This window comes from Triticum urartu, chromosome 5A (genome assembly GCF_056163025.1).
Source record: "Triticum urartu cultivar PI428250 chromosome 5A, HENAU_Tu73, whole genome shotgun sequence".
Lineage (NCBI taxonomy): Eukaryota > Viridiplantae > Streptophyta > Magnoliopsida > Poales > Poaceae > Triticum > Triticum urartu.
Window position 1 is genome coordinate 467,980,907 of NC_141877.1, and position 11,835 is coordinate 467,992,741.

An 11,835-nucleotide genomic window follows, 5' to 3' on the forward strand; every position below is an offset into this window, starting at 1 on the left:
GTGTCGTGTGCTTACGAATCTATGTTAAATTTGTCACCAATTGTCAATTTGAATTGAGATAATTGTCATGTACTCATCTATCTATTATTGAGTTGAGATCAATGGATTTTTTTTGCCAAATGTGTTATAAATGAATGCAAATTTGTGAATAACTTGTGTACTGTTTGATCTACCCGTTGGGTACCCAATGGATTTGGGTACCCGTCGGGTATGGGTACGGGTAAAATTTCATACCCATGGATACAGGTATGGGTAATGTTTTGTACCCATTAACTAAATGTGTATCATCCGTAAAAAAAACTAAATGCGTATGGATATGGTATTGCTCTATCCGTCCCATACCTTACTCATTGCCGGACACAGCTTCGGTGCCTTAAAAGGCACCTGCCTTTGGGTCATTAACATATGAGCCAGTCACCTGTTGGGCTCACATGTCATAGACACAAAGATAGATGCCTTAAGGCACCGAAGCATCATCCCTCATTGCCATCCTTAGACAGGGGTGGCAAATATAGCAGGATTGCGGCCGTCAGGACGAGGAGGCCGAGGGACAGATTTTATTTATTTCATCGCTGTTACGCAGCAAAGCATAGCGCATTTGGCACGCCCCAGCCACTAGTGGTGTTCGGCCATTGTTGCTGTTGCGAGACTCCGTCAAAGGCACAACAGCTTACAGAAGTTCAACCATAAAACAAACAAAGCACCAGCCACCACGGTTCATTCACTGATCACCAGCCAGACGGAACAGATGCGGGAGCCGGCAAGGGCGCGCGGCGGAACCCTGCAGAAGGCCGGCCTTCTCGTAGCAGCCCACGCTGTCCGAGAGCGTCTCCTCCAGCTTCCTCGGCTTCCAGCCCAGACCCTTCAGCTTCTGCGATGACAGCGGCGCTTTACGGTCCACGTCAACGAATCTGTAAAAAGCAGAGCAAGGTTTCTTCAGATCATGAACTGGCTGCGGGGTAATTGTGCAGTGTGATAAGTTCTGACCGAGCAAACGTGAGAGGTGAGATAACCTACTTGTTCACATAGCTGTACTGTGGGTACATCTTCCTCAGCAAGTCCACTAAGTCCTTTGCGCAGATGCTATTCGGCGAACAAATGTATCTCCCAGATGATTCTGGCTTCTCGTACACAAGCAGCAAGGCGTCCGCCACGTCACGGACGTCTACAATGTGCCACAGCTTGTTGCTCATCACGTCAGGGCCTCCTGTGAATTGTGACACAATGTACCAGTTAATGGAGTCTACCATGTGACACAATGTTGCAATAACAGATTTCTGCCATGTGCGACGGCAAGAATAAGACGGGAGAACTAGGGCCCCATCTCAAAAAAAAAGAAAAAAAAGAAGGAAAACTATCATTTATTTCAGGACTACTCATTTTCCAAAAGCTTACTTCAACAACACGCCAAAGGTGCCGCTTCAACAATTCTAGCATGGAATTTGGCATTGTGTGCTTCTGTCAATCGCTGTTCAGTGCATAATATCGACAATGAATGCGGTATCAAATGCGCAGGCACATGCAACAGGTTGTAAAGGATCAGCTTATGGATGGATGCCCTCATCTCACAGCTGTAGAGCATCATACAAAGGCATAGCAGCTATCGTTGAAAAGGAATACAGAGGACAAACAGGTGCCAAGAGAGGAACCTAGTTATCATCTGCAAACAAGAAGTTCTAGATAATGACCAGTGCCAAAACAAAATTGGACTTCTCCACTGATTGAATTTAAAGAGCAGATCGATATAACAACAGGGACTATCAATGTGATTGATCCCATCTATATCTAACAACAGGAACTATCAGCATGATCTCATCTATATCTAACAGCAGATAGCCGTATGATCCACATCCAAAAGTCTTTTGGTTGGACATATGGAATACATTCATTCCTCAAATGGTAGATAGACTTGGATTAAACCAACTTGCCAAGTCAAACATGATATTTATTAATGTGAAATTTCAGGCAATAAAAGAGAACAGATGGACAGAGATCAGTATTACCATTAATAACATAGATTAAGAATTTGCTACTTGTATTCACAGTTGGCTGCAACAATGGGCCAAAAACTAAAGGAGGGCAAAGCGTAACAACGTTTAATCCATGTTTCTCTGAATATTCCAAGGATGCCTGTTCAGCCACAATCTTCGCGACAGAATACCAGTCCTGCAAGCACAAATTAGTAAAGGTCACAATTTAGTCTTTGTGGAAATTATCTCTGGGAAGACTTTCTTTGTTGAGAACACATATCAATACAGTGAACCAGAGAAAAAAAAATGACGCGCGTGAAAAGTAGTCATGTGTGCCCACCAATGAATTGTGATGTATACATAGTGCTTTGGTATTTTTCTTTACTAAATAGTATCTCTAACCTCATTCTCCTGGCAGAAGTCTTTGTCTGACCAGCTACTCTCATCTTTGAGTCTGTCTTGAGGCCAATTCGGGTTAAAATCAACAGCAGCATTGGATGACAAGACAATAACCTTCTGAACCTTCATAGCTGAGCAGGCCTTCAGCACATTTGAAGTACCTTTCACAGCAGGAGCCAATACTTCTGACTGCACAAATGCATTTAAACTGTGGTGAGAAAAGTACTAGCAATTCTACAGTGTTCAACACTCACAATAGGTACAATTCACAATGCTGCTTTACCATCAATACAAGTTCAGTATACTGTACCAAAATAATGTAGCTACAGCAGCACATGAACTGATTTTACGACAACGAAGAATTAGTTGGAACGAACACCTGCCTCAGGATCAACAATCTTATCTTCAGGCACCGGTGTGGCGAGGTGGAAGACCCCCTCACACCCCTCAAACGCACGTGTTAGCGTGTCGTAGTCGAGCACATCGGCCTTGAACAGGTGCAGATTCTCCCGGGCTTCGTCCATCTGCTTGAGGTGGACATTCTTGGGGTCACCTGAAAGAGCATTCAGACATTAATCAGAACACTGTACTTACCCGTGGACTAAGCACTTTGTTTTATCCATTCGCTTTCGCCCAGGATCAATTAAAACCTGCTTTCTTCATGCGGACACGGAACTCCGATTGATTAACATTTAACAACCATGAATGAATGCAAAGCACATAACGACACAGAACATTGGTTCACATTTTTCAACTATGAATGAATGCAAAGCTCATCTAGACACGGAACTCTAATTGATTTACGACTATGGATGAATGAATGCAAATCACATCTATGACACGGAACTGAATCAACTGCAATCGCAAGGGGGGCCGGTTGCGCAGGCGTGAGGCGAACTGCGTCCGTACATGGGTCGCGGAGGGTGGCGTGGACGGCATAGCCGCGGGAGAGGAGCAGCTTGACGAGCCACGAGGCGATGAACCCGCCGCCGCCGGTCACGCACAGGCGCCGCGGCGGTGCCATCTTCCCTTCGTCCTGCCCGCCGCCGCCGCCACCAGTGCACTGTGACAGCGAGCTCACCGAGATGTGCGCAGCAAATGGCTAAAGTAATCGTAGCACTAGCAGCCTGACGTGGAAATCGATTAGGAAATCCGCGCCGAAACAAAAACGGATTTGGACTCGTCCGGGAGAGCGGTGCGGAGAGGAACAAAAACACGTGGAGGGAGCGGTGGAGCAGACACGCACCTCGCGGCCACCTGTTCCCTTCTCCGACGACGACGACGCCGCCGCCGTCGCTTGGACTGCGGGGTTCCTGGGGTCAAGAACGCCGTCGCCATCGGAACCATTTTTTTACAGCGCCACCGCCGGTCGATGTTTTTTTTTGTTTGAGGCAACCGCTGGTCGACGGCTGCGAAGCCACGGCCCAGCACAGCCCATCCACGTGACTGGGCCGAGCTCATCAATCTCGGGAAAGGAGGAGGAACCGGAGACGGGCTAGTGGCCCGCTGCTGAAAATAACCATGAAGCTTTCCTTTTGTCCCCCCCCTCCCCCCCCAAAAAAAAAACCTTTGTGTTCATCTAAAAAAAACTTTGTGTTTGTTCGGTCAGAATGCAACGTTTTTTTTGTCCAATAAAAAAGAATGCAATGGTTTTACACAGAGAAAAATGCAACTTCCATGGACAACGAAAACAGCATGTATCAAAATGCAACTCCTTGTGAAGGTTAGCTTGAAGTGGGGTCCTCTAAGTTCTACATGGGTGAGAGGATTGGGGTAAAGTGGGGATTGAACTCTTTCAAACCGAAGGGGTCGATGGGTTCCGGGTAGATAAGTAAAATTGAGGTGAAGTGGGGAGTGAACTCATCATCACCACCGCCAACTACAAATTATAAGGTACTCCCTCCATAAAGAAATAAGAGCGTTTAGATCACTAATTATGTGATATAAACGCTCTTATATTTTTTTTACATGGGAAATAGTAGAGGTACTTGAGTTACAAAGTTTAGAAACTCAATGGGAAAAAACGTAGTTTGGAACTTGTAATATTTTTTCAAATGTTCCACATGTAGGTGTGAAAGGCGCTTGAAGCCAAAGGCCTTGGCTGAAGACACGAACAAAGGGAATGTCAGATGCAGTCCATGGAATATACATATGTGCCTACCTTCCTACTACTCCCCCTGTTTCGAAATAATTGAAGTTCTAAGTTTGTTCTAAATCAAACTTGATTAAGTTTGATTAAATCTGTGGAAAAATATGCTAAAATATAACACCGAATAAACATAATACGACTATAGATATATTTCATAAAAAATCTCAAGAGACTAATTCCATGTTTTAGATGTTAATATGTTTTCATAGACTTGGTCAAACTTCAACAACTTTGACTTGGGACAAATCTAGGACCTCAGTTATTTTGAAATGGATGAACCAGTAGCTAGCTAAATGCGGGTATCTACTAAAAGAACTAATTAAATGGTGTACCATGTTGTAACAGGTTAGAGCAACTCTAACAGAATCGTCATATGTGTCATCGCTATATGAGATATAGAGTGCGCTTCAATAATAATACGGAGCCTGCCAAAGGCGGTACGCAGTTCAGATGTTAATATATCTGCTAGTAACACACACACACATGCACCCAGGAGCATGCACATGTGACACATATGTCTGGCGTCGAGGCATCTCAACGCGCCAACGGCCACCCAAGCTGACGAAGAATGAGAAAAAAAAATCTTCCTCGCCTGAATCAAACAATAATTAAATATTTGAACTTGATTTAAAAATTTTAAATTACATTAAGCTTTAGGTGGCGCACCCAAAGATTTCATTGGATGCTCGACCTAATGCTTAGTGTAATTATAACTGAAGCTTCACCCAGACCCCGCTCGTCTCTGAGAGTGGCTGTGAGCAGAGGGGGAAATGGAGGTCATGGACGGCTAGGAGGAAGTGGAGGTTGTGGGCTATGGACGGTGCGATTATAAGCTCATGGGCTAGATTTGAAACAATCTTCATAAAAATACATTGATCCAAGTCTATATGATGACTCTGTAAAAGCGGCATTTTTAACCAAAATAGTAATATCATGTTTATTTGATGAAACAGTGTTTGATCTTTCCAGATCCGACCGACGTACGGTGAACACGCACAAATTTTAAATGCACAAATTACATGTTGACAAGATACGATAGTAGGTGGCCCTAGCATCCTCTTATAGACTTAGTCAAATTTAAACAACTTTGACTTGGGACAAATTCAGGACTTTAGTTATTTTGAAACGGATGACTATGAGAGTGGTTGTGGGCGGAGGGGGGAGTGGAGGTTGTGGGCAACGGAAGGAAGTGGAGGTCGTGGGCTATGGACGGTTGGGTTACAAGCTCACGGGCTAGATTTGATGCAACCTTCATAAATTATATCGATCTAAGTTTTTAACCAAATCTATAATGTCGATGCTTATTATGCCGAGCGAGCATACAGGGACTTTGCTAGAGAGTTCCTCTTACCTGGCCTGCGAAACAGTGGTTGATCTTTCCGGATCCGACCGACGTACAGTGAACACGCACAAATTGTAAATGCTCAAATTACGTGTTCAGAAAGACACGCTAGTAGGTGGCCCTAGCATACATCGTCGTCATGCTTTGGCCGCTCTACGATAAAAATGTGCTAGAACCTGAAGCATGGTGCCGTTAACCATACTCTGTGGAGTGATCCGACATCACACTTGTTGGCTTCATCGACCGCTCGTTGTCGCCTTCACCGCAAGGCAGGGACGCAACAGGACCTCGATGGCAGTGGCTCCTTGTGGAATCCACCGACGCGTACGTGTTACTTCGCCCTCGCTTCGCGCGCGTCCCTCTGCAAACGTAGCGTCCCAACGCGGCCAAACGCAGTCTAAACAAAAAAAAGCACGTACTACTAGTAGTACGTGTCAGCAGCACCGCTGTAAGTGAGTTGTACCGCTATCAAGGCTCCGAGAGTAGCCCGTACTGTACGTGCGTAGGCGTGACGGCGACGGCCGGCCTATCGAGCTTAGCCGCCGGCCGGTGCGCGCGCGGCGGTGGTACTCAGCTTGTACAGTAGGTCACTCATTAAAATCCTCCCGTCGTGTTTCGATCGCCCCCGGCCGGCCGGCCGTCGCTCCAACTCAGGGGCGGAGCCAGAATTTAGGCATAGGGAGGCGAGACAACAATGAAGGCGAAAAATATTTTGTCTCACAAACTACATAAGAGTTTTAATCCCAATATTACTAGCTGTCGGTGCAGGTCTAGCTATAGCTTATAGCATTGAACAACTCCACGTGCACGCCATGTAGATGAAGTTGGTAACCATATTATTCTGAAATACAGCATAAAGTACGTTGGTACGGAACATTATCATCATATGTATATTTACAAACATGACCGATCATCGTCTAACTAAATAGCAGGATTTAGCTTGCATTCATATAGTTTTGCATGGAAAATCAATCGACAACGGACATACTTAAGCATCTAGAACCAATATGCGTTGTATTTGAAAAAAAAGTGACCAAGTTGCAAGAATGCATACCTAGCTAGAGTATGGAATTAAAGCCCAGCTCGTCCCATCTGCTCGTCATAACGGATGATCGTTGTTTCCGTAGACCACAGGCATGTGGTAACCATCGATGGTCAACGTTGCTCGACGAAGCATGGAAGGATTCGCACTTCCGAAAGATAGTGTGCGCCTATTCCCTAGCATGGCGATGATGGCCGACGTCAACGCTTGATTAAGCCCTAGCCTGTCGTGGGCGGCGGCGGCGGCGACAAGAGATTAGTTGGAGTGTGGTTAGGTCAAACGACACAGAATGAAAACGAACGACTGTACGTGTAGATGCCTGTATTACATATGGTCTTCGATCGATCGCGTGAATCACGTGATTGGATTGATGCGTCTAATTCACTCACGGGAACCATTTGTTTTGGGCTTGGGCCAGCCAACAATGTTGGGACGCACAGAGAAAAGGCCTATACTTTGCTAATGGGTGAGGTACTAAGTAACAATTACACAGAAGATTAGTATTAACCTCCCGCTAAAAATCCATGGGGTGGCCGATCCATAGAGGGGGTCTGGCCCCGCTCGCCCCCCTACTGGCTCCGCCCCTGCTCCAACTGCCCACGGCATTTTGTCCACCGACGGCCACGTGCACGCACGCATGTCCCCGGGCCTGATATGGCGCGCGCTCGGTCGGTGTGGCCATGCAGCGCCGAGTCCGCCGGCCCACTGTATAGTAGACTGGTATCCGTTTCTCCATCGATGCGTGCATGCGCATGAGTACCGAGGCCAACCCCAACGCGCGAACCTCAAACGATTCAGCCGCGTTCGTTTAGCGGCAAACGGAGAGAACAAGTCATCCAACGTGCGGTCACAAACGGACCATCGTTTGTTTTTTATCCGTTTTTATCATTTCCGGCTTAAAGTTGAATCATGTTTGCGGCCAAACGGACATGTATGGACGGGAGTTAGTCCCCCTGGCCCGTCAGTCGGGGACACAACCACTTTTCTCTTCCCCGTCTCTTTCCTCTGCCCTTCGGTCGTTACCGCCATCCCCGTTCCTGACCACGTCGCCTTCCATCAAGGCCACCCCCACAACCATGCCATGTCATAGCCGTCCCACACCCGCGTTTCAGTTGAGTTTTTTGCCGGCGTTTGTGGTTCCTTGTTGGCGGTGGGAGAGAGGCTACAGCCGCATGCGCCGACCCTTGACCCCAACAACTTCCGGCAGGCGCTCCACTGCCCCAGGCCGCCCACCCCACCGACACCAGCCTTGCTTCGTTGCATCGACTCGCTCTCTTTCCGGCCGCGTCTCCAGCACGACTGTAAGGTGTTCGACGCGTTGCTCCCAAGGTATCATGGATAGCGGGGATGAATTTTTCTTTCACAATTTCATTTGTTCATCGGATGATGAAGACATTGTGGCGGCTGCATTGGTCGTCCACGACCAGGAAGCGCCCTCGATTCAAGGGATCAATCCCTGGCCATGTTCCGGCCTTGAACCGCAATATGAAGAGAGGCCACACCTTTCTCTATGCCGATTACTTTGAGAATAGCGCACTCTTCAAACCACACAAATTTCGCCGTCGCTTTTGTATGGCGAGACATGTGTTAAACCATATTCGGGAGGGAGTGGTAGCATATGGCCCTTATTGTGAGTGCAAAGAGGATGTCGTTGGCAAGCTTGGCTTCTCTTCTTACCAAAAATGCATTGCGGCTATCCGCATGCTTGCGTATGTAATTCCTGGTGATCTTGTGGATGAGTATGTTCGTATGAGTGAGTCCACGTGCTGTCAATGTATAGTTTCTGCAAAGCCATAGTGGCAGTGTTCGGCCCTGAGTATCTGAGAGAGCCAACTGCCGTTGATACATAGAGGTTGTTGACGATCAATACTAAGAGGGGCTTTTCGGGCATGCTTGGTAATATTGATTGTATGCACTGAAAGTGAAAGAATTATCCATTTGCTTGGCAGGGGCAGTACAAGGGGCATGTGAAAGGTGCTACTGTCGTACTTGAAGTGGTGGCTTCACAGGATCTGTGGATATGACATTTTTTCTTCGACATGGTTGGTCTCACAATGATATCAGTGTTCTTCAGCGATCTTTAGTGTTTGCAAGGCTTGCAGAAGGCCACTCCCAGGAGGTCAACTTTGAGGTCAATGACCACCAATACAATAAGGGATATTACCTTGCTGATGGTATCTATCCACAATGGCCCACTCTTGTCAAGACCATATACCCAATCCGCAAGGAGAAAAGAGAAAGAAGTTTGCCCAAATGCAGGAGAGTGCTAGGAAGGATGTGGAGCGTGCTTTCGGCATGCTTCAGTCTCGATGGGGTATCGTTCGAAACCTTGGATTGACATGGAGCACTTATAAGATTTGGAAGGTGACGACTGATTGTGTGATCATGCATAATATGATCGTGGAGGATGACCGTGATGAAAGCATCTATGACCAAGGGTTTGATTTTCAAGATGAAAATATTGAGCCTGAGCAGCCACCTCCTACAATCTTCGAACACTTTGTTCATTTTTATCGTGAATTATGTGATTGGCATACTCATGTCCAGCTACAGAATGACTTGGTTGAGCACATGTGACATTACATTGGCAACCAATAGATTTATCGGTTACCTTTCATGCAAACTAATTTCAGTTGGGTTGTAAAGACTATTTTATATCTGGCTTTATTTCGATTGGGTTGTAATAAACTATTGCGAATGTGAAACTATTTGCTATGTTTCATTTGAACTATTACGCTTTGTGTTGGGCGCACGAATGAGATGTGGCCGAAATGCGGTCGCGTGTTGGACGCACCGCAACCGCATCCAGAAGTTTGACCGGACAAGGCCTCATTGTCACCTTTAAGCGAACGACGAATCACATGTTGGAGTTGGCCTGAGGGCATGGCCATGCAGCGCCACGGGTCCACGCTCCACAGCCTTTGTTCAGTGAGTAGAGCACACTCATGCGTGCGTGCACAATTATTGGGCATGGGAAACTAGATCGATGGACCAGGTTGCATGAAATGGGAAGGATGGATGGGAGTTACGTGCATACTCTCACGGACACACAGTAGTGCCGATCAATTAAGCTCTGTGCATGTTTGTACGTACGTGTCTGAAGCCGCGTCAGTGTCGCCGTCAGGCACCCTGCTCCGGAGCATGGGGTCGATTGATCTTTGTCGTGAACACACACACGTATACACGCGAACATTGCCGAAGGCAATTAAGAGGCGCTGAGAGCGATCAGGTACCATCGGCGTTCGATCGATTGTCCAACATTTCGGGGAGGCGAATCTCGATGACGGATTCGGCTTGCCTGCTTCATTTTCATGTTTCTATCCGTGCTTCTACTTTATTTTACGATTGTTTTTTTTTCTAATCTAATCATCTTTCCCCTGATTTTAAGGAGACGGGGCGGGGAGCAGACAAGTCTCGTCCCTCGACAACATGTTACACCGATCCGACACAGCATTGACATGCTAGCTACTGGCTGATACACCCTTCATACCTAAATACAAGTCTTTTTAGAAAATTCAATACAAATTACATACGGATGCATATAGACATATTTTAAAGTGTAGATTTACTTATTTTACTTCGTATGTAGACTTTATTAAAATCTCTAAAGAAACCTCTTCTTATTTTACTTCGTATAGTGTTTCTTCTATTTCCGTACTTTAATTTTGACAATAAATTTAAGCAACGAGACCGACTGCGGCGTTAGCAAAAATTATGAATTTGTATTCAAAAGAAGTTTTTTAATTATATAATTTTTTTCTCCTGCTGTAATCGGTCTTGTTAGCTAAATTTATGGTCAAAATTAGACCTCGAAAAACGAAGGCACACTATATTTTAGAATGAAACGGAGAGAGTAGATACGGCAGGCCTGTGCATTAACTGATGGTGTGCGCACTGTACTACTGCGTACATGAAGGACACGACCACACCATTCATGCATGCATGTGCACTCCACACAGTTGCACTATTGTATCGTATGGTGCACAGTGGGAATGTCGAATGCAATCCATGGAATATACGTATGCGCCGACCTTCTTACTACCTCCCCTATTTCAAAATAATTGAAGTTCCAAGTTATTTCTAAGTCAAACTTGAGTAAGTTTGATTAACTCTATAGAAAACATGCTCTGAAATATAACACCAAATAAACATAATATGCTATATACTCCTATATTTCATAAAAAATCTCAAGAGAATAATTTGATATTCTAAATGTTAATATATTTGTATAGACTTAGTCAAACTTAAATAACTTTAACTTGGGACAAATCTAGGACTTCAATAATTTTGAAAACAGATGAACTAACAGCTAGCTAATTGCCAGTGTAGGCTAACAAACTAATTAAACGATGTACCATGTGGTAGTAGGTTAGGGCAACTCTAGAAGAGTCGTCATATGTGTGGTTGCCATATGAGATATAGAGTACGGAGCCCGCCAAAGACGTTGCGCAAATTCAAAATCCTTCAAAAAATTCCATGTAGGCCCTACTTATTGTTGACCAGAAAGTTTTTTCCTCAATTCCCCATATACAGTTTGATGTGTAATCTGCTAGTAACATGCACACAAGCACATATCTCTTGCACAACACACATAAATCAACCCGCACACGAAGCGCACACGCGCACATCTGCTGGTCGTCGACGCATATCGGAACACGGCAGCGGCCTCCCAAGCTGACGAAGAATAAGAACTATTTCTTCCTTATCCGAATCAAACAATAACGGAAGCTTCGAACTTGATTTTATATTTGATTAAAATTATATTAAGCTCTTGGTGGTGCACCCAAAGATTCCATTGGATGTTCCACCTAGTGCTAAACGAAGCTTTACCATGATCCTGTTCATCTCTGAGAGTGGCTGTCAGCGGCCGGCAAAGTGGAGGTTGTGAGGGGCGGGGAGGAAGGGGAGGTTGTGGGCTATGAACGTGGGGTTA

The 11,835-nt window shown here is 45.6% G+C and overlaps 1 protein-coding gene across 1 annotated transcript; it reads right to left on the reverse strand.

Moving 5' to 3' along the window:
* Positions 1-512: 512 nt before the first annotated feature.
* Positions 513-3,489, reverse strand: LOC125556276 (cinnamoyl-CoA reductase 1). Its single transcript, XM_087521222.1, has 6 exons — positions 3,279-3,489; positions 2,749-2,922; positions 2,373-2,554; positions 2,004-2,166; positions 1,018-1,207; positions 513-911 (listed from the first exon to the last, which is right to left on the reverse strand). The coding sequence occupies exons 1-6, from the start codon at positions 3,391-3,393 to the stop codon at positions 722-724; spliced, it is 1,014 nt and encodes a 337-aa protein (XP_087377348.1). The 5' UTR covers positions 3,394-3,489; the 3' UTR covers positions 513-721.
* Between the last annotated feature and the right edge of the window lie 8,346 nt (positions 3,490-11,835).